The following is a 22,439-nucleotide window of genomic DNA, read 5'->3' as shown; positions in this document are numbered from 1 at the left end:
GCAAGAAAACATCGCACAGGTTCCACCTGATCCTCGACAACCACGAAAAGTTCCAGAAGGATTCTGTGTATTTGTATGGTGTTGACCGACGGGAATGTGCGAGCAGAAGTCTGCGATGACGGGCAGGCTTCAAGAAGCGAGAACCCTTGATAAGCATGACAAGTCCTTCCATAGGCAGCATTCATTATTGCAAAGTAGCTGATTCCTTATGAATATTATTCCGGACGCGGAAATCTATTTATACAGTGAAATCGCCTAAATTTAATCCGTGTACGTGGTCGTGTCCGTGTCATTGTTCTTACGGACGCGAGCATGGATTTTGACATAATTGCGAAATCTCCCTATTTTTTGGAATCTTGTAAAGGGGGGGTTAGAATGGATTTTGATTGGCTAGTTCATACTCAAATCGATTTGCCCAGTCTATTCGACTTGAAAACACTACTGTAGTACTACGTAGTATTCTATTTCTGCCATAATTGGGGCAAATCACCTGAAAACACTCTGGAGGATTTTTCCTGATTTCTGAGGCACGTTTATTTAGGAACTCCATTTTTTTGACATTATTATATCGAAAGAGCTCTACTGTAATATTGTCAAGCTTTTTCTAGCAGAATGGCCGATTTCTGATAGAATATTGTGGCAGCAGAAGCTAGTAGTATTTTACCAGGCCACGGTTATACTTCGACGACCTCCATTTTCTTTTCGTGGTGACTTCAAAACTTCACGTTTACTTCGAAGTATATTTCACTAAACCAGCAGTATAATTCACAGCCAACCATCGTTTAATTTCACTTTCGACAATATACTTCACCTCGCAGGCGACTAATTTCGCCCACAAACGCTTACTATTAATTGTACTCGTCAAGTTTGAGGGGAGGGAAAATAGATGTAGCTCAGTGGTCTTACAGTTAACTCAAAGGTCGTGGGTTCGATCCCCGCTTCGCCGGATTATTTCCGCAAGGATTTATCCGTCCTTCCCTTATGGAGAATCCGGATAACAAGGGTTTCGAGGACCGAACTTCGAAGAAATTCGGTCGAAGCACGAGGTTTGAAGCGTTGGGCGCAGTAAAAACCAAAGATTACACACCGCCCCTCCTGGTCGTTACAATTGGCGAAGCGGTTCGACACCATGTGGTTCTATAGTAGTATCGGCTCTGGCGGAGGCGGTATCGGTGGTCTGATGAAGTGCTGTACTACCTGGAAGTAGTTAGTATACATGTACTACCTACATATAGTACGTACTGTAGTAGTATTTCAAACTGAAAGCGACGTATAGTGCAACAATGCTGAATTAACAGGACAAAGATGTAGTAGTTGGGACGGGAGTAGGTTCACCGGTTTGGGCACGAGTAGTGGTAGGTGCTGGAGTGGGTGCAAGTGTCGTGATACTCGGGGGTGCCAACGTCGTAGGTTCGGGGGTAGGTGCAGAGGTTGGGGCAACTGTCGTCGGTTTCGACACAGTGGACGTGACACCATCGACGGCGTAGCTGGCATTCACGAGGCCGTACCCGTAGTTATTGTTTGGGAACTTGAGGTCGTTCAAGCCGCCGCAGTTGGTCGTGGCGGCGGCATCCACAGTAGCAGTTTCGACATACGTGATCACAGCGGCGCGGACTTGGGCCGGGGAGAGCGCGGGGTTGGCTACGAGCATGAGGGCCACCATGCCTGAGACATGGGCCGCGGCTTGGCTCGAGCCCCACTGGGGCTCAAAGAGGTGGTCGCCGGCGTTCGAAGCCGAGTACACGTCGAATCCCGGCGCCGACACATCGGGCTTGACGAGTGTGGTGTCGTTCTTGGCTGGGCCGCGGCTGCTGCGCGCGTTCAGGTACCGGTACTCGGTCATCATGCCCACTGCCAACGCGGTCCGGTAGTCGGCAGGACTCCCCACGGTGCTGCAGTGGGGGCCAGCGTTGCCGCTGGACACAACCATGACGATGCCGGCACTTTCCATCGCATCAAACGCCGGCTGGTACACGTCCTTGGACGTGGCGCTCCCCCACGAGTTGTTGATCACGTGTGGTTTCTTGGTGCAGTTCTCGTTGCCGGCGGCTGCGTCCGTCGGGCACAACATGAACTGCATGCACGCCAGCACGTGGGCTTCGTCACAACCTTTGGTGCACCCGCGACACGCGATGAACGACGCGCCGGGGGCGGCGCCGACGCCGTGGTCGCCGACCAGCAGCCCCGCCACGTGGGTTCCGTGGCCGGTCGAGTCGTGTGGCGTGGTGGTCTTGTTGATCGGGTCGAACCAGTTGTAGTCGCTGCGGAATTTCGACGCGTACAGCGAGTGCGTCGACCGAACGCCTGTGTCGATGAGCCCGATGACGATGCCTTGCCCGGTATTGCCAGTTGCCCACACGGCCGGCGCCCGGATCATCTCGGTGGCCCACAGAGGCGGGAGCAGGTCCTCACGAGGGATCATTATAGCCGTCGGCGCCGTCGTGTCCACTTCCTCCACTTCCTCGACCCGGATGCGCAACACGGCATCCAACGACGCCACATATTCCGCCACGCACCGTGTCAACGCTGGAATGTGCGAGCGACCGACGATCCACAAGTGTAAGGGCTCAGGGGCGGCTAAGCCAGGACAAGCCGATGTCAAATGGCGATGTGGCGACGATGAGGACGAAGACGATGGGTGGAACAGCGCCTGCACGGCCGCAGCGGACGCGGCGGTGGCATCCATCAAGGCTTGGCGAACCATGTCGGCGCTTGTATCGAAGGGCAGTTCCAGGTCTAATCTGCCAGGTTCGCGGCGCAGCTCCACCATGGCGCTTGCAGTGACGTTCGCGTTCAAGAGACGCCATAGACTTGGGTCGATTTTGTCAGGGGAGGCGGTGGCGGCAGCGGCGGCGGCGGCGGCAGCGACAAAGCTAAGGATCACTCGAACCATCCTAGTCGTGTTGTCGAGTGGAACGACGTGTACTGTATTCACGATGAGCACTTCGAGGGAAGGATCGACATCATGCGTAACAATACTGTATCATGACGTACTACATTACAGTACTTCGAAGTAATAGTATTCCCAAATGGTTTACAACCGAAGTAGAAGTAACAGACAGTTAACAGTAAGCACATCCGTGTGTACCTTGAAATAGTGTATGAGCGACCTCTGAATACTATATTATTAATGCGTAGTACAAGTACCTATGGTATGGCTTTTACACGGGCACTGTAAATTAGTGTGCTCCTGCCAGCGACATGACCAAATCAAACATTACACCGCCAAGTGTCCAATGTAGTAGTACCGGGTAGAGAGGATATACTGTACATCAAGCGTGTCTTTCACTATGGCGCTCTGTTCAATTGTGATGGCTCGGCCAGTGCATACATACTGTACCTACAGTCAACATCCCTCCACCATCCATTCTCCATTCCGGTACTGTACAGTACTACTGTTAAGCCTACAGGTAGGCTTCTGTGGTGTACAGGAGTCTGACGTCTTTAATCATGTACTACTGTACCGGTAGTACTACAGTACAGTACGGTAGTACTACGTACTCCGGAGTAGTAACTTACTGAAACGTTATGGTACGACGTGTCCTGTACTACAGTAACGTTACTCGTAATCTGTGGCTCAAATAGCGAACAACGCTCGTTAACACCCCCTTTCCTACAATTCTAATCCGTTCCAACGGCATCCCCAGGACATACATCTCGAACACTAGTTAACTACGTAAGTAGTATTGTTATAAACTCTGCTTCTCGTTCAAAATAGTGATTCAAACAAGCAAACCTGCATATAATATCCCCCCACATCCTGGTCGATTGCTTTCAAGCCCAAGGACACGTCCCGCGCGGGCAACATCCACAAGCCCGTATCCGGAGAGATTGTTGTTGCTAGCCCCCTCATCTTGTGGACGCCTACACTCGTCGGTCGTTTTGACAGGGCTCATGGACGTTCCCTGTGTCAATGCCTTGTATAGTTGGTCATACGACAAGGCGGGGTTTCCACTCAAAAGCAACGCGATGGCCCCCGTGACGTGGGGGGCTGCCATGCTCGTGCCCGACATCTCAACGGTTTGGTTGTCCGCCTGACTCGACGCGGACCGAATGGCGACCCCGGGGGCGACCACGTCCGGTTTCGTCATGCCGGACGTGACGGTGGGGCCGCGGGAACTAAACGCCGAAAGCGCGTTCGTAGCGTCCACGCTGCCCACGGCAATCACGTTGTCGTAGTCGGCCGGGCTTTTCACCGACATGCACCCGGAGGCCCCAGCATTTCCCCCGGAAAATACTGGCACGATGCCGGCCTCGCGCCACGCCTGCACGGCCGCCTTATAGTTGGGCCAATTCGCGATCCCACTCCCCCAGCTGTTGTTGACTACGCGGGGGGCCTTGGAGCAGTCGGCGTGTTCCCCCTTGGAGTCGGTGGGGCACAGCATGAACTGCATGCACAGCAGCAAGTCTGATTCATGGCAACCCCCGCCGCTGCTGCACGCGCGACACGCAATCCACTGCGCAGACGGCGCCACACTTAATGCAATGCCCACCACGTGACTTCCATGACCATATGCATCAACCGGGTACGGGGCCAGCTCCACGGCATCAAACCACCCATAGTTCTGCCGAAAGTTGCTACGCAACGAGTCGTGGGTGCTGCGAACACCGCTGTCAATGACCCCCACGACAATGCCTTGCCCAGTGATATTGGCAGTCCACAGAGGAGTCGCGTCGACAGCACGTACGTTCCAAGGTGTAGTCGAGACGTCTGTCACGTGGGAGGATGGAGGGGTGGTGGTGTCGAGGACGAGGGTGGCGCCATATCGGATAGAGGCGACTTCCGACCGCAGCGCCAGCTGCTCTGCCATGCACAGCGTCAGGCGACGTACATGGAGTTGGTTTGTGAGGTAGATTTCTCGCACTCGCAGGTCGTCAAGCCCAGGGCAAATCTCTGGGGACGAAAACGCTTCTGCTGCTTCGTCGTTGACAGACAAGCGGCGACGGGGGTGGGCAGAGTCACCGCGAAGGAGGGACTGCACAATGGCCTGTGACTTGGCGGTGGATTTGACCAAGTGCTGCCGCACACGCGAGTTGGACGAGGCCAAGTGCAAATCGTGCAAGTCGACGGCGATCGCGTCGGCCAGCGCTTTGGTCGTGCCGCCCACAAAACTCACGAGGACGTTCACCGTGGCGTTGGGAGATGCGTGCAAATCGGCCCATACGTCGGGCGCGATAACATCATGAGAACCGCCGCAGCAGACCGTCGCCGTCGTTGCCATCACCACCGCCAGCACGGTCGCCATGATGCAAAGCCGACTAGTGGAGGGCTGCATGTGAGACGTTGTGCAAAGTAGATGTAGAGTATGCCGTCGATGGCTGGAAAGCCCACGTTAGGTCGTCGATGGCAGGTGGCCCATCCTGAAGACGACAGCGCTGGGAGAGCGCTCTCGCCCCCATGTGGTTTGGTTCTTCGTGTAACTGTGACACGGGATGAAACGATTGAAACCGAACCCCGGAACCTTCACCAAGCGTGCCAGTCAATCTCTTACGAATGCGTGCAACGTCATGAATCCGACGTCAACGGTAACGTTAGTGCACATTGCACTTTTATCAACGCCTTACTGTTTGTCCACGGCAATCAACACAAGTTAGTAATACTAGTATAGGGCACTTGATTTTGAGTTCCTCTACTAGTGTATTTTGCTTGCAGGTCGATCGATGCGTGCAGATCAAGGCACACATTGCTTGCGATGTACACCCCCCCCTTATCTTTGCAAGTAGTATATCATAAGTTGGATCCAATCCTATTCGATTCGAATGGTTGCTATATTTGGCGAAACGACTCTCTCAAGTCCAAATTCATTGGGGAGAAATGCACATATCTTTTAATATAGAAAGTATCGTCGTTTGCAATATATTTCGTTCGAAACCCATGTATATGTTGTCTGTCGATGATATAGTTGTTACGCGTGTTCGTTAAAACCCAAACTTGTAGAGACAGTCCACAAAGCGCTGGTACGTGATCACAGTAGTAGTGGCTTCCTCGTGGTCGTCGGCCGTGCGTTGGCGCGCCATTTCCGAGATCAACAGCAGTTTCTTGACGCCCATGGGTTTTTGGCCGAGCAATTCCACCACGCGACTGCGCTCGGTCGGTTCAATGTTGACCGCGGCGCCGACGAGCACCGCGTCAAAGTCGGACGGATGGCGGAGCAGCGGCACCTCGAGCGTTACGTCAAACACGGTGGGCAGCCCCAGCATCTTCATCTCGTCAAACGACGACGTGATGCCCACGACGAGCAGCTTGCGTCCGAGTACTGGCACGGGATTCTTGATCAATACCAACAACGCTTGGAGCACGGCATTGGAGAAGCGAGGACCGAGGCCTACAATGAATTTAGAATATATCAATATATAGATATTGATATTACGCTATAAAGTTAAAATCACTCAGCGGGCACAGAATATATATATATATAGATATTGATATTACGCTATAAAGTTAAAATCACTCAGCAGTGGGCACAGAATATATATATATATATATATATAATACACAACATGAGTATGTTGTATGGGTTTCGATGACGTAAAATGTAGTTTTCAAACATATGTACACAAAAGACATCACAACAGACACAGTACGCACAACATTGATGTTTGAACGACAATTCATTTTTTAATAAAAGTATATGATTCACTCGAGTGAATATATTTTGATTATATTAATATATTCAACCCTTCCATCCATCCATCCATTCTCTCCAGTAAATCAGCAAATTGCAAGGCATATATATATATGAAGGGTGGTCGCACATCATCACAATAGTCTGTAAATGTAGCCACAACGCTTTATCTTATAGCAACTGCAGCACTAACATCAACCAACATAGGAAACTAGCGTATTCACGTCTACCTAACAACGCCTATCGCATCTTCGTGTAAACCCAAACACACAAACATACAGCTCCCGTACGTACATCCATATATATATATATACATCTATTTGTACATCCTCCCAGATCCATCTCTGGATTGTTTGACACCAACGTACCAACATACTCCAGCAGCCGCTCGATGTCGTCCAAGATGATCATGCTTAGCGGTGACCGGTACGCCTCTTCAAACACAGTGTAAATGTGTCCACACTTGGCGCCTTCCTGCCGACCAATCAGGTCCGCCGCCTTGATCAGACGCACCAGCGGGTACTCGGACGCGACGGCGCACGCGGCTGCCAGCGCCGTCTTGCCGCTGCCGGGTTCCCCGTGCAAGAGCACACTCATGAGCGGCGTGTTTTCGTTCGCTTTGACCTGGTGAATGAGCGCGTTGAGCGTCGATTTGACCGTTTCAAACTCGGGACCGAACGAGTGCAATCCCGCGCGGTAGTACAACGAGAGCGAGTCCTGCGGAGACCCAAACTTGGGCTTGATCTCGGTCAGCGCCAAGTCAAAATCCGCCATCGACAGCTTCGGGATGTAATTCGCCGCCGCGTGGAACGTCTTGCCGTCCGTGCCTATCGTCGCAAGGATTTGTGTGACGATATGTTCACGAATATGATTTGAAATAGGTTTTAGCTATATATATATATATTTCGTCAAACGTCGCAACCTCCGTTGTGGCTGCAGCATTCCAAGGATTTTTCAAATCACACCCGAGTTCAAATTATATGGATAAATACTTTCGAGTCCTATTATGAGGGTATGTATACCCCAAACATACTTTATATCCAACGGGACGTATATATAAAATCATATATGTGATTATGATCGTATGTATGCACGTATGTATGTATGCCCCGGATACTCTCAGTGGGATATATATATATATATACAGATGAAAAGATATATTTATAAAAAGATTCCTCTTGGTACAAGTCGTTCCTATATCTATACAAATGAAAAGATATATTTATAAAAAGATACCTCTTGGTACAAGTCGTTCATGTACATATGCATAAAGATATATATCTATTCTCGTTCATAACCATAGAATCCACATAATAGACCACCCTCTTAACAATGCAACGGGCAACCGCATCGTACCTCGAGACAAAGCGTGGGCGGTGGCCGCGCGTACGAGCCCTTCGATTTCGGCGCCGCTGAAGTTTTTGGTGCGCTGCGCCAGGTTCAGATACTCCTTGGTGACGGGCGCGAGGCAGTGGCTCAAGTCCGACACGACCGAGTCGTCGAGGAATCCGTTGTCCTTGGCGCGCTGGGTATGGATGGTCAGGATCTGCGCGCGGCCTTTTTCGTCGGGCAGGTTGATTTCCATTTGCACTTCCAGCCGCCCCGGACGCATCAACGCTTCGTCGAGCATGTCCTACGCCAACGTCAGTCATCACACATTCAAAGTTATAAACCATTGGGGACGTCGAAATCCACAAAAGTGAACGTCATACTAAAACCCAAAGTGTATGTCAAATCGATATATTGAACAGTGAGGGGCACATTCAACAGAATATCGATCGACGCCCTTGTACGAGAATCGATTCTACAACTATCCAATCAAAATCACCCGTTCGATCGACTTTTGGCCAATCCAAAGTACGGATTTCTCTGCATTTTGGGCAAATCCGGTATACTAAGAACTACACTTTGTACAGTATTCGCTTGTCCATGCTTCAACAACATTTGATCCAATATCGAATCGAATACACTACAATATTTGGCGAATATAAACCCAAACGTCCACAAATATATTTGGGTGGAACACAACACCATCTCATTGTACTACATATATATATATATAAATATATATGTACTGCACCAACTCGAGTCAGTTTATTTCTTGGACGACCTGTTGCATCGTTTGCGAATACACGCAATATTTTTTATAAAAAAAAAAAATCACTATTAAAAAAAACCCCAACACCTCTAGAATCCAACTTTTAATACTTTTTATACAAATACAAATATAATAAAAAACAAATCCTAAATCCAACCTTTAATATTTTCAAAACCAAAAATAATATTTTTAAAAACCAAAACAAGCAAACACAAGCATTCCAACCATATCACACACACACACACATGCACCATCATCCTACCTTTCGGTTGGTCATGCCAATCACGAGCACGTTGTTGAGGCTATCGACACCGTCGATTTGCGTGAGCAGCTGGTTCACGACCGAGTCGCCGACGCCCGTGCCGTCGCGCGAACTGCCGCGGGCTTTGCAGATGGCGTCGATCTCGTCAAAGATGATGATGTGCAGCTCGGACGCCTCGCCCAGATCGTTCTGCTCCCGGCGCGCGTCGTCAAACAGTTCGCGGATCTTGCGCTCCGACTCGCCCACAAACTTGTCCAAAATCTCGGGACCGTTCACGACCTTGGGCTCTTTTGCATTCAGCACCTACAATCAATCAATTAGCACAGGTCCATAAGTCATACATTCCCATGCTTTTTAAATACAAAACGACAAGATATATATATATTCTGGGTTGTGAAAAGAATATATATATATAGATGTAATGAAGCCGATAGACACCACGTTATTAGCACGACATCCATCACGCCAGCAACAACACGGGACTGGAGTTGTGGATTTTTCAGAATCAATAAGGATATATATATATATATATATATATATATAAACAAAAAAGCCGCGAAACATGCAGCCAAAATACAAAACCCATCATTCAATATTGCATTCATTGGTACGAATCATATCGGACGACATCATATACATATCTTTCTTTTCAAAGTACTTTAGAATAGGTACGATATAATATATTTAAATATCTACACGATATAATATTTAAATATCTATACGATATAATGTATACATATCTACACGACATACTATATAAATATCAACACGACATAATATATACACATCAACACGACTTAATATATATATATCGTATATCACCGAGAGACACATTCTTCACACAGGTCATGCCATTTCGAAGAAATATAAGACTACTCCATAAACTTATAAAGATAAAACACTGAAAAACACAGCAAAATTGCGTACCTTGCCGATTTGACGCGCAATCAACGTCTTCCCACACCCTGGCGGCCCAAACAGCAACATGCCTACACGATACATCCAACCATGTAGAGCCATATTGAGATGTAGATCCATATTGAGATGTAGAGATAGATGATCCCAGTAGATGAAGGAGGGGGGGGGTATAAGGAATGGAGTGTCATCACCCCACGAGGATGGTTGCCGTATGAAATAAAGAGACAGACCTCGAACGTGCTTGATGCCCATCTTCTCGATGATCGCGGGCGGAAACACACGCGAAGCAAACGCGCGGCGGAAGATGTCGTTGAATTCCTTGTCCAGGCCGCCGATCCCGAGCTTGGAAAAGTCGAAATCCGGTTTGAAAATGCGGTTACCCCCCCCTGCCGTCGCACCCTACCCCGCCCCCCCAAAAACGTCATGACACCATCATCGAGAAAGGCCAGACCTGGTTGACGAGCTTCACGGGAGCGTCCTTGGACTTGGTGAAGACCAGCGCGCTCCCCTTGACGAAGAGACCCATGGTGGATTGGTGGGACGACGGGGCGACGCCGTCCGGGGGGGCGAGCAGCTCGACCTTGGACACGCTCAACTTGACCGGCGCGCCGTCGACGTCGACGACGAGGAGCTGCCCCGCGGCAAACACCTGGTTCACGTACAGCTTTTCAAAGTTGGCCTTGACGACGTCGCAGTCAAAGTTGAGTTGGTTTGACCCCGCGCGCATCACTTGCTGCACTTCGAGATGGATGGTCGCGATCGCAAACCCGCGCGAGACGTCAGGAACCCACGGGGTGACGGAGCACATTTGACTCTTGGCGAGGTTCAGGCACATGCGCTGCATGCCCCCCATGCCGATGGCCTTGGGGGCCATTTCCCGAAGCGGCTTGGCGGCAAACACGTACTTTTGGTTGACCCATACGTTGAGGCCGAACTCGTGGATCTGTTCCTTCGTCGTCACCCCGCGCGGACACAGGTTCACGAGCGCCACAAAGTCTTCTTTGGTCGTGTACACGCAGTTGGTGTACGCATACGAGTTGCTGGGGATGCTGTCCACGGAGAAGTCGATTCCGCCGCGCGACATGCTTGTTCGTGTGCGCCTTGACTTTTGCTCGATTGAAATGGCAATACAGTAGAGAGCGATCCAAGTGCCGGATAAAGGTCGTGTTGATATGGACCAATGAAACGTCGTGAAAATGGATAATTTTAACCAATCCAGTAGCCTCATATTTTGATTCTGAAACGGCCACACGTTTCAATCCGGATTGGGATGATATCCTCGATTGAAGAACATCCGGTGCAGTTATCATCATAGTATAGGCGAGCATGCACCGCCACCTCCCTTGGTTTAACGACGATGCTTAAAAATTACGACATGTACTGTAGTTGTTTCATAGTGTTGTGTTTAAAAGTAATGTGGCACGTTTTGATTGGCTAAAATAGGTGTGGTCCTTCCAATGTTAAATTGCATACGTTTTATATAAGCGAAAAAATGCAAATATATGAAGTTTCTATATTCAATATATATTTTGCATATATATTGAGGCTTTATCATGAGACCCCTCTGTATTTTCAAACTGGCAAATCTATCGCTGTCGTCGTCGTCGCCGCCGCCGCTCATGCTTGATCCAAGGCCACTCTTCGAGTACTCCCTTCCAGGACATGAAGCGTCCGACGTCGTTCGACTTTATTCCCCCACAGAGGAACGCGATGGCGACGTCTCGTCGTTCATGGTGACAATGGCCAAGTCGTGTGTGCTCCTGCAAGACGCCGAGGTGATTTCCCTTCCTTGCGATCCCTCCAGTGCATCGCTGAGTCCCGATGGCATGGTGGTGACTGGGTGGACGTCCGGTAACACGCTTCACGCGTACTACGGTGGTGAGGCCATTCTCTCCCGCGCAGTGGACCTTCCGTCGTCCGCGTGGAAATCGTTCCTTGTGAAAAGCCGCGTCGCCAGCGCGTCCCTCTTCGAGTTTGTCCTTCTCGTGGTGTGCATCGACGGATCAGTGTGCCGCGTTCGTGTCCAGAGTGCCCACGACACGATCCAACTCTTGGCGCAAGTGTCGCAGTCGCACCCGACGCTCACCGCGTGCGACGTCTGCGACAACGGGCGGCTCCTCGTCCTCGCCGGCGGCATTCGAAGCAACGCCAAGGACATGGAGCACGGATCGACCCTCAGCATATGGAACGTTCTGGACGAATCCGCCGAGCTGTTGCATTACTCGACCGTGCTCGCCCACGACAAGCTTGTCATGGACGCCGTCCCAGCCGCGGCCGCCCCGTCCTCGTGGTGGTCGTTGCTGTCGGGCGCCGAACAACTTTATCCCGGCTACATCCAAGACATCGCAATTTCTCCAGACAACACACTCGTGGCTTTGCGCGACAGCTCGGGACACGTTTCCATCCGACAGGTATTGTGATTTTACCCAGTATTTGGACAATCTATCGATTGATTCATTGTACTAACTTTTGTAAAGATCACACTAATTTCAACCACATACTAATTCGATGTTGAATTATGCGTGGATGATTTGATTGGCTAGTTGATTCATGTTTTGTGTTTTGATTGGTCGATTTTCGATTCTCTGCCTTCGATTTGGAGATTCTTCGATTGAGCACCCAAACACTCGAATTTCGAATCATCAAAAGAATGAACAATACTTACATGCGTGTATGTTTAAATTCTATTTTAAAATCATTCGGTTTCTAAAACTAATTACTTCGAATAGTCGACGACGCTATTGGCTAATAATCCATTTTTGAGTGGATTTGATTGGCTCTTGCAGAAAGGACAAGGATATTCAACCAATAATATCAAAACTTCAATCTTGAGTAGACAAACCAGGCGAATTTTGCAATTTTTTAGCGAATATTCCCAATAATCCCACTACACTGTATATATGACCAATTCTTCCGAGAGTCAGACGACTTGACACATATGATCTTGGGTTTCCTGCCTTTGTCTATTTAGTTGTATGTCGATAGCAAAATCCTTGGTTTTATATTCGTTGCTGTGACGATTTTCCCCATGATTTGCATCGAATTATTTGCTTGAAAACTTCCGTTCTGTGGTGGCTAGCCACTCGGTCGGGCTCTCCTGACTTCCATAGGTTTTGATTTTATACACAATATATTGGGTTTCCAACATCATTCGGTTGCTTTGATCATACTGACCTTGAGCGATTTCACCCATATTTGGAGTCATTTCGCCACATAGCTTATGAATCTATGTGACGCTATTTCATCTTGTAAACACTATACTATACAAAGATTCGTATATATTGGTGTTGCCCCATGCCGAGGGGTCAAACGTTTGTTTGATTGGCAGAAATTCGACATGACGTGATATTTGATTGGCTCTGGCGGTTCTTTACTCGATTCTCCCAAGACATTCGATGATTCTGCTGAGTGAGGGCTCCAGTTTCGAATCGATTTTTGACAATATTGTCCTTTTGCCCAAAATTTGGACTACTTTTGTGCTGAATATCACCAAATCTATCGATTCTTTGTACTGACATTTGTATGTAAAAAGATGTCGTCCTGTGGTGATTCAAGTCACACACTAATTGGACGTTGATGATGGTTGTTTCCTGCTATCTGATTGGCTAAATCCTACTCTGTCGATGATACTTCATATACATTTGGTTGCGTCGATGCATATACCGCCACTCCAGTTTAGAGCAAACACATCAACAATATACATGTGTAAATGTAATACTTCACAGGTGGACACATGTGCGACGCTGGTCCCGTGGTCGCTGGTTGGAGGGTTCCCCATCGTCAGTTTGACCTGGTTCCATACCCATACGCTGGTGGTAGCCGCCACGACCGCCGCCGCCCCCTTTTTGTGCTGCGTCCAAGGCGACAAGCTGATGATATCCTCCCCCCCGTCTTCTGACGTATCTCCGTCGGCCTCCGCAACGGTGTCACATGCACTCACAAACAACTCGTCCACGGGGGATGGCGTGTTTTACCACCTCTTTTGTCCACTAAATAACAACGAGACGACGACGACGTGGGCGTTGGTCGAGTTTCAAGACGTACCCGTCGAGGTAAGTCACCCGTTTTGGTCGTTCGGGTGGATTTTTCACCCTTTTATGTCATGGTGGATGGAATGATAACCCTTTTTTGTCATTGTGGATGGAATGATCCCCCTTTTTTGTCATTGGAATGGAAGAATGGAATGGTCACCCTTTTTTGTCGTTTGGGTGGATTTTTCACCCTTTTATGTCATTGTGGATGGAATGATCACCCTTTTTTGTCATTGGGACGTGGATATTTCACCCAAATTTGGACTTGCGAGTCGTTTCGCCAATACAGTACCTACTTACCTACCATTGGAATCCACTCATTTGATCTAAACTTGTACAAACTATAGGATACATCAGAATTGGTTGATGTGCGGTTTTGCCGCATATATCGTGTATATGCATGCGGGTGAATCTTACGTTTATATTGGCACAAATTCGACATGACGTGATATTTTTGAATGGTTGTAACGAATCCATTCTCGCTGAAGACATTCGATGATTTTGAATTTCACCCAAATTTGGACATAACGAGTCATTTCGCACAGTACCTTTGAAATCTAATTGATCCTATTGGTTTTGCCCAATGCAAATATGTCAAACGTTTGTTTGATTGGCAGAAATTCGACAGGACGTGATATTTGATTGGCTCTGGAGATTCTTTACTCGATTCTCCCAACACATTCGATGATTCTGCAGAGGGAGAGGGCTCCCGTTTCATGATATTAATCGATATTTTGGACAATATTAGAGGAATCATCACCTATGTTGATGTAGGTTGTGTTTGCAAGTCGAGTGAGTCAAGGGCGCTGGGACGACGCGCTCGAGTTGGCCCGTGTCCATCCTGCTGCTGCTTTGGACGCAGATGTCGTGCATAAAGCTGCGTGGGTCGCGTTCGTACAGAGCGCCGCCACGTCGACGTCGGCCCAGCTAGAGCAAGTGTTGCGAATGCATGTGACCAACATTCTCGACATACGTTGGTCCCTCGACTCGATCCGCCATTGCGTGCTGGACACCCCCGCGGCATGCCACCGCGTGTGGTCGTTTGGACTGTCCACGGTTGTAGATGGCGGTCATGACGTGGCGCTCCTCCAGCTCCTCGATCGACTGGACACGTTTCTGCGGCTGTTGTGGGCGGACGAATGTAGCGTTCCTGCTACTTCGTCGTTCGAGTTGGTCGTGGCCATGGACACGTTGGCCGACTGTTTTGACGTGGCATCGTTTCGCCAATTCCTAGACAGGTCCTGGGTCGACATTGCGATGGCGCTGGCGACCGCCGGCCGCGTGTCCGCGCTCACGGTCCGTCATCTGTCGTCCCCCATGTGATATGATCCCTGATATTCGTCGTGTCGGAGATATATACACATTCCTTTGGTCATGTCTCTGATAATATATTTATATCACTTTGGACCACGTCATGTCTGATATATCACTTTAGTCTAATATATCATTTTTGATCATGTCGTGTCTGCTATATATATATCACGTTTGATCACGTTATGACTAATATATATCATTTTTGATATGTTTGTCATGTCTGGTATAGATTACTTTTTGACCACGTCATGCCTGATATATCACTTTTGATTACGGCGTTCATGTGATATGTCATAGGTGGTATTTCTGCGACACGGGTACCACGTGGTGCCCCACCGCTGTTCGATCCTCAGTGCCCTCCCAGCATCCATTCCACCCCGAGCGTTTCAGCATTTGCTGCCCGCCATTCGATTTCCCCACCATCCCGGCCACTCGAATCCTTCGTTCCCTTCGTATTCTATCGGATCAGATGGTATATTATATATATATATATCCTTTTCATCATGTATTTCGGTTTGATTTGCTTGTATTATAGGGATGAGCGTCGTGGAGGTAGTTCTCCGTGAAGGCCCGGATGTGACCCCAGACGTTGTGGCTGCCTACAACCACTCGTTTGAATCAGAAGAAGATGGCAAGAGAGAAGCTCTGGGCCACTGGTTTGCCTCACGATGCTTTGAAATGGACAGTTTATTTGGACTGATTGAAGACGCGATGGCGCTGCTGGCGTTGGCGTGGGTGTCCATCTCCACCAACGACGCTTCTCTTGGTATTGTCGACTCGTATGCTCATGTAGTTGTCTATATATTGTGATTTATTCGCTATAAACTTTTAAAATTCGCCTGGTTTGTCTAATCAATATATTGAATCAGTTGTGATTGGTTGAATATATACTTGTCCTCGTTTCTGCAAGAGCAGCCAATCAAATCCACTCAAAAATGGATTATTAGCTAATAATACCGTCTCGATGATTCGTGATTCGGCGAGATCATTCGATTGATTCGACGGGGTCTGGATATTCGAATCCACAATATATATATATATATATATCCTCCGTATGATCCTATCATCGAGGATTTGCATCACCCACCCCCTCTCCCCATATCTCTTTCGTCCGTTTGTGTTGTGTGTATACCCTAGTTGCCTATTGTGCTTTCGAGTGAAATTTCGTGGTTTCTCGTTGGAATTTAAATCGATTTGATTGGCTACTTCAGATGAGCTCAAAATTATTAGCCAATCAAAACCTTCTCAATGAATGTTCAACCAATCAGATCGATTGTGGATCGGTTTGGTCGGCGCCATCCCCAAATTTGTATCAAATCGACAATATATATATATAACTATCTATGTTGTGTATGTGTGGTAGGTCCTATCGATTCTGCGACAACGTTGCCATCAGCATCATCCCACTCGAACCATCCCCACAAACGCTTGGCGCAACTTCAGCGTGAATTCGACCAATTATATTTGTTCGCGGTCGAGTTTCAACTGACGCCGTCTTGGACAATTCAAGACTGGCGCCACGAGATGGAGCAAAACCAAAACTCCACCACCACTTCGTCCGCCAAGATCCAGCTGCTTCGCGGGCATCCTGCCGCCGCCGCCGCGTCCGATCCGCTGCTGACCGTGCTCCGCCGTGGCTTTATCCGAGAAGTCGACCTCTGCGCGTACATTTCGTCGATGGATCTGACGAACCTGCCCGACTTTGCATGGGCGAGTCGCATCATCCAAGCCAGTAGCCCCCTGGCATCAAATGCTCCCGAGGCGCGGTACATACAAGACGTCACGCAGTTGGTTTCTGTGGTGCTGGCATGCTGCTTTGGCTTTGAGTTGAACCAACAAGAAGAAGAAGGCGGTGGCTCCAACGACGGGTATGTGTGTGTGTGTGAGTGTATTACTTACTGGTGTACTACTCGAACTACAATGTTTACATGAATGTCCAATATATATATATATATACCCAAGCCAAAACGATATATATATGCGACACTGTGTTTTACGCGATTGTCTTTCGACATGTGGGGATAGAATCACCATGCGGAAAGATATTCTAGAGATATGCTCGTTTGAGCTAAAAATACATATCGATTTGTGTCGTGCTGCTTGACCAAAAATAAATATCCATCGATCGATAGTATATTTGTTTATACTGCGTTTTGTATGTATACGTACAATAAACAGATATATCAGTCACACACTCATTCGAGTGTTGGATGGGTTCGAGAGAGAGTTTTGATTGGTCATTTGATTCAAATTCGGGGGTTTTGATTGGTCGATCAATTGTCGGTCGATTTGGCGCAGCTTATTCAATTGAGCGTACGTACTCCCAAATTCGATTCTATCGACTTGACCTGTGACAATGTATCGTACTTGATGGTATATTTGAACCAATAGTATCCGTATTTTAGATTGGGGGCAGATGTTTATAAGCTTATTCAATATGTATGGGATCGATCACTTCAATTTGGACAGTTTGCCAAACTGTTGGGCTAAACGATTCTACCCGAGGATTGGTTGAAAACAGTTTTATTTGCATTCTCTGTGCACTTTGATTGGCCAGGCCATTTTTCCATATATATACTCTATGAATCAAGTATTTCATTCGATTCGATCTACACTCGAAAGTCGTGAAAGTTTGGAACGGTTTGGAACGTCTATATAACGTTGGTTTGTGATATATCGTAGCAATATGCAAGCGTTTATCGAATGTGCGTGGGTCATGTTCGAAACGCTGCCCAAAGTGTTACCAGACGTTTCGTTGCAAGAGGAAGCAGACGCGTTGGAGCGGTTGATGACGGGTATGGAGATCTTGGCCTCATATCACGTATATGTCAGCCCCAAGACATTGAAACAGCAGCAGCAGCATGCGAGTGCCACGTCATCGTCGTCGTCCCCAACAACATCTCCCCAACAACATCCCCCCAACCAACAACACCTCACCACGACTTTGCCGTGTTCGTTGTTTGCATCCGACTTAGTGCGACGATGTTGTGCATTTGCCACCCACCAGCCAAACCACGTTATCAACGTGGACAAGCTCGTCGATGACATGCTACAGCTCCAACTGTATGCGTTTCCAAGTGTATTGTCTGTGGATTCGACTCGGGCGATGGTGGTCCGTTCGTTGCTGGCGACGTCGTCGGCGCCATCGCCGCGACTCCGCCAGCTATGTCCACACCCGCAACTGCTTGTGGACGCCGCGGCGTGTCATTTTCAAGCGGCGCCGTCATCCACAAGTCCCGGGATTGCGCTCGCGCTGACGTACTGTGCGTGGGCCGAACAAACCCTCGAAGCAAACAAAGAAGATCATCCTATTCGTGCTATCTCGACGTCGTACAAGGCGATCGTACAAGCCACCCAATGGCTCGAGCAGTGCCATGGCCACGATATCTCGCCGTCATCGATCTTGGCCCTGTCGCCATCCGCCCGACTCGCGACAGTTCAAGAGCTACTACTGCACCGACCGCAGGATTGCATTGACCACTTGGATCAGTTGCAAGACGTGGCTCTATGGCTCGACTTGACCAACAACACGAGCAAAACTCTGTCGCAGATGCGTGTGTGGGCCGCGTACGCGTACCTCCAGACTGGCCACGTGTTGAATGCAATCCAACTGACTACGGCACTACTACGGGACAAAACCGCCATCAACGATGATGATGCGGCTAACGACGCGATCGTGGCTCAAGTGACATCGCTCGCGTTAGACTTGACAACAACTGGAGGAGGTCAGGGTTACTATGAGGCGAGGCGGGACCTGAGTCGGGTGGCGGTGATGGCGGTGCCAGACCCGTCGGTGGCCTTCCTAGCGTTACTCGACGCCGCCAAGCAACTCGACGCAGTGGTACGAGCGATGAAGGTCCTCCGACTCACGGATGCCGACATTGCCGCTGAAAAGATGGACAACCGGCGCGTGTCCATATCCGAGTGGCTACTGGACCAACTCAGTGTGCACCAAGATATTATCCAGCACGACTCGATCCTGTACCAGCAATCTCTATCAGCGTCGATGCAGCTGGTTGCGGTATTTGCTACCGACGTTGTCGTTGCCGAGCTGCAGCCCATCAACGAAGCACCCGTCAAGCACGAAGATGACAAAGAAGACGGTGATAACGATGGACTAGCTGATCTCGTGGGTCGGCTGGCGGCGTCGCTGCTTGACACTGGTCATGACATGGACTTGGCCATCGCCTACTTGAACGCGCTGCCGCCATCCCGCGCCTTTGCCATATGGACGGCCGCGTGTGGTAACCTCGGCGACGGGAAGGATTCTGCTGGGAAATTATCGCACTTGGCGACTGCCGCCCACGCCTTCTTTTCACCTTGGTACCCCGAGCTCGCGGCCCCGTTTGCATCGCTCCAGGTCGAGTCCAAGCAATCAGCAGACCTAGACATTGTCGAGAGGTTGCTGGGATCGTTGGATCGGGGTCGATTCCAAGTCGATCACGTGTACCGAGATAGCATTCTCGTGGCATTGCTGCATTACAATCAGAATCACAACACCACCAGCACGACGATTGCGTTTACCTTGTGTGAACAGTATCGCATACGACCATGGGAGCTCTGTATGCACTTTCTCGAGTCGCTGGTCGTATCTGACCTCGCAGAAACTGCGACGACGACGAGGGATGTAGAGCTCAAGAAAGCCCATCAAGTGGTGGTGCCGCCCCGCGGTATTCCGTTGCTCGAACACTTGCTCACTGAACCGATGACACTGAGTCGACGGTTGCTACATGTGACGTTGTTCCGTGTCAACCCATACGACTCGATCGCATGGGAATTTCTATGGCGTGTTTGCTTGGAATGCCACAAGCGACTAGTACTAGTATTACTACACGACGACCAAACGCCCTGCGACAAGGTTAAGAAGGACGACGACGATGTGGCGCAGAGTACCATGATCCCCGTGGACCGGCTCAAACTGTTCGTCGCGTGTGCGAAAAAGCTGCGCGAAGCCGGTCTACCTGTCCACATTGCACACTTTTGCGGCCCTGCGACAACGTTTTGCACGCCCGCAGACGTCCAACTTGCCGTGCAAGCCGCCATCCCGCACTTATCTGGAACGTCCATCAAAACCCTGGCGATGCTCTTGTCCAAACTGCACAATGTGCCTGCTAGCGCCGTGATTGTCATCTACATGGACATAATCTGGACTCATGAAAGCAATGTCGACTTGGCATATGAAGCCACGAAACCGTTTCTGTCGGGCGTGAGTACCGACCACGTTGTGTGGCTGGCCAATCATTTCGTCGGGTTGCCCTCTGCGACATCGTCCGTGCCGCCGATGTATGGCCACACGTTTCAAAGCCCGGCCGTATTTGGCGCCCGCCTCACGCCATCCAAGCGACTTGAGATTGTCTCCGACTTGTACAAGTTGGTATCTTCTCGACACGTTCAAGGCAACTCGTCGATGGATGTAGCGCTGCTGGGAAACGCAGTGCTGTGGAGCGCGTTGCTGGCGTTGCTTGCAGTGTCACATGTCGAGTTTGTCCTTGACACAAGAGACAAATCGCCGACTTTTCCTTTTGATGAGGCCATTGCCGTGTGGTGTGCCCGTGGCTTGTCGCTGGAACGCTGTCGCATGCTCCTGCAGCTCACGTCGGCACTCGACGACGGCCGAGACCATCAAGTGTACTTTACACGGCACATTGCCGGCATGTTACACACCCACGTACCACAACTAGTCGACGCTAATGACATGGCAAACACACAAGAGGAGGAGCATCCGTTGCACGTGTACTTGGTGACCAAATGGACGCCGACGACGACTGGGGACCCGTGGGCCGAGCTGCCGCTGCAGCTGCCGGATGTGGAGCCCCTGGACCAGTTGTTCTGTGACACGGTGCTGGCGTGGCTGAACGACGTTGAACCCTGTGCCAGCACTGTAACGCTGCTCAAGTGGCTGGCCCAGCTCGCGCCCTCCGACGCGGTGGCCGCCAACCACACGACGTCGTCCATCTTGTCCATGTTGTACGATCTCCATGGCGATATCCCATGGAAGGACCACGCGGCGCTCGTGACGTCGGACTTTGGCGCCGTGTTTGACCTGGCCTTGCAGCATGTACCCGACACTCCCAGTACCAACGACGGCCTCGCGCAGCTCTTTATATACTGGGAAACATCCACCACCACTACCACACAACATGGATTATCTCCATCTGCGACACCGTTCACGTCGTGGTCGTGGCCCGACGAACTGCACAAGGTGATATGTACCCGCCTCGAGCTGGACGTGCCTTCTCCTCCCAACCATCCATCTCCACGACGATCAGACCATCCTAGCTTATGGAGACGTCTATGGCAACGCCGAAACTGGGCCGAGCCGTTGCTAGAGTCGTTGCTGCGAAACACTGCGACCGCCTACGCCAGTCTCACAGAAGCAGACGCTTTGTCGTTTCTAACCGAGTGCAAGTTTGCCACTGTGGCGCTGCTGAGTCCATTTCAAGCGCTTCATATGGCGGCGGTGCCCTTGCTTGACTGGTCGCGCCTGTCGGCGTCCCATCTGGAGCTGCTGCTTGTGCGGTTTTCCCTCCAGCAGCTACAATCGATGCCCCAAGTGCCGTGGGAGCGCGTCGTCCGCCACTGCCAGCGCCAAGATCGCATGGCCATCGCAACTAGGACATCGAGTTCCCAGCATCATGCGCTGACCAGTCTATTGCATGTGGTGGTGGGATTTGTCGTTGAAGATGACTTTAGCATGGCCAGTCGGGTGCTGTGCTACGCCGCCAACGTCCATCCCATGGCGTGGCACACGACCATGTACGAACCTCTTTTAAAGCAATTCCTCGCGGGGTGGCAACTCCACCACGCGTCCATCGACGTCCCCCGCCAACAACTCGTGGACAAACTCGCGTATTTGGTCGACTAAACTTGTGTTTACAACACGTCCAGTATATTTCGTTTTGATTGCTTTTGACGTCTATAACACGATGTCTGTCCTCATTCGCATAGGTACAGTTAGTAGTACTACTAGTAGTCTGTCCACATTCGCATAGTTACAGTTAGTAGTACTAGTAGTAGTAGGGGTTTTATATTGTTTAGTTGTTTGGGTCAATGCCTTGGCCTGGTAGACATCCACTGGCAGCTAACGTTACTAGTACTACTGTAGTAGATACAGTAGATGGTGGTGGTTATACATATATATATATATATAAGAATGGACAACACCAAATCGGCAGACAATCGATCGACCA

General features: G+C 49.7%; 4 protein-coding genes across 5 annotated transcripts; 1 reads left to right on the top strand and 3 right to left on the bottom strand.

Moving 5' to 3' along the window:
- Window positions 1-1,276: 1,276 nt before the first annotated feature.
- On the bottom strand, window positions 1,277-3,002 carry H257_09169 (hypothetical protein). Its single transcript, XM_009835302.1, has one exon. The coding sequence runs from the start codon at window positions 2,891-2,893 to the stop codon at window positions 1,292-1,294; it is 1,602 nt and encodes a 533-aa protein (XP_009833604.1). The 5' UTR covers window positions 2,894-3,002; the 3' UTR covers window positions 1,277-1,291.
- Window positions 3,003-3,656: 654 nt separating this feature from the next.
- On the bottom strand, window positions 3,657-5,415 carry H257_09168 (hypothetical protein). The gene has a single exon (XM_009835301.1). The coding sequence runs from the start codon at window positions 5,274-5,276 to the stop codon at window positions 3,723-3,725; it is 1,554 nt and encodes a 517-aa protein (XP_009833603.1). The 5' UTR covers window positions 5,277-5,415; the 3' UTR covers window positions 3,657-3,722.
- A 362-nt stretch (window positions 5,416-5,777) lies between these two features.
- On the bottom strand, window positions 5,778-11,026 carry H257_09167 (hypothetical protein). Its single transcript, XM_009835300.1, has 7 exons — window positions 10,356-11,026; window positions 10,135-10,303; window positions 9,914-9,975; window positions 8,987-9,289; window positions 7,983-8,259; window positions 6,995-7,453; window positions 5,778-6,326 (listed from the first exon to the last, which is right to left on the bottom strand). The coding sequence occupies exons 1-7, from the start codon at window positions 10,986-10,988 to the stop codon at window positions 5,920-5,922; spliced, it is 2,310 nt and encodes a 769-aa protein (XP_009833602.1). The 5' UTR covers window positions 10,989-11,026; the 3' UTR covers window positions 5,778-5,919.
- Window positions 11,027-11,611: 585 nt separating this feature from the next.
- On the top strand, window positions 11,612-22,163 carry H257_09166. Of its 2 annotated transcripts, XM_009835299.1 has the most exons (7): window positions 11,612-12,315; window positions 13,630-13,956; window positions 14,710-15,231; window positions 15,547-15,721; window positions 15,785-16,015; window positions 16,613-17,117; window positions 17,932-22,163. In XM_009835299.1, the coding sequence occupies exons 1-7, from the start codon at window positions 11,635-11,637 to the stop codon at window positions 22,112-22,114; spliced, it is 6,624 nt and encodes a 2,207-aa protein (XP_009833601.1). In that variant the 5' UTR covers window positions 11,612-11,634; the 3' UTR covers window positions 22,115-22,163. The 2 variants fall into 2 exon arrangements, with proteins under 2 accessions (XP_009833601.1, XP_009833600.1); XM_009835298.1 differs by lacking the exons at window positions 11,612-12,315; window positions 13,630-13,956 and having other exon boundaries at window positions 14,672-15,231.
- The last annotated feature ends 276 nt before the right edge of the window (window positions 22,164-22,439 follow it).

The sequence above is a fragment of the Aphanomyces astaci genome (genome assembly GCF_000520075.1).
Source record: "Aphanomyces astaci strain APO3 unplaced genomic scaffold supercont1.22, whole genome shotgun sequence".
NCBI classification, from domain to species: Eukaryota; Oomycota; class Saprolegniomycetes; order Saprolegniales; family Verrucalvaceae; genus Aphanomyces; species Aphanomyces astaci.
This window is presented reverse-complemented; position numbering and strand designations above follow the sequence as displayed.

Coding starts and splice junctions, on each gene's coding strand:
- H257_09169 (XM_009835302.1), bottom strand. CDS start 2,893: ATGGTTCGAGTGATCCTTAGCTTTGTCGCTGCCGCCGCCGCCGCCGCT.
- H257_09168 (XM_009835301.1), bottom strand. CDS start 5,276: ATGCAGCCCTCCACTAGTCGGCTTTGCATCATGGCGACCGTGCTGGCG.
- H257_09167 (XM_009835300.1), bottom strand. CDS start 10,988: ATGTCGCGCGGCGGAATCGACTTCTCCGTGGACAGCATCCCCAGCAAC. Junction 9,290..9,913: donor TTGCGCGTCAAATCGGCAAG/GTACGCAATTTT, acceptor GATTGATTGTAG/GTGCTGAATGCAAAAGAGCC. Junction 6,327..6,994: donor GCGGCTGCTGGAGTATGTTG/GTACGTTGGTGT, acceptor AATTCATTGTAG/GCCTCGGTCCTCGCTTCTCC.
- H257_09166 (XM_009835299.1), top strand. CDS start 11,635: ATGGTGACAATGGCCAAGTCGTGTGTGCTCCTGCAAGACGCCGAGGTG. Junction 12,316..13,629: donor GACACGTTTCCATCCGACAG/GTATTGTGATTT, acceptor AATACTTCACAG/GTGGACACATGTGCGACGCT. Junction 13,957..14,709: donor TTCAAGACGTACCCGTCGAG/GTAAGTCACCCG, acceptor ATGTTGATGTAG/GTTGTGTTTGCAAGTCGAGT.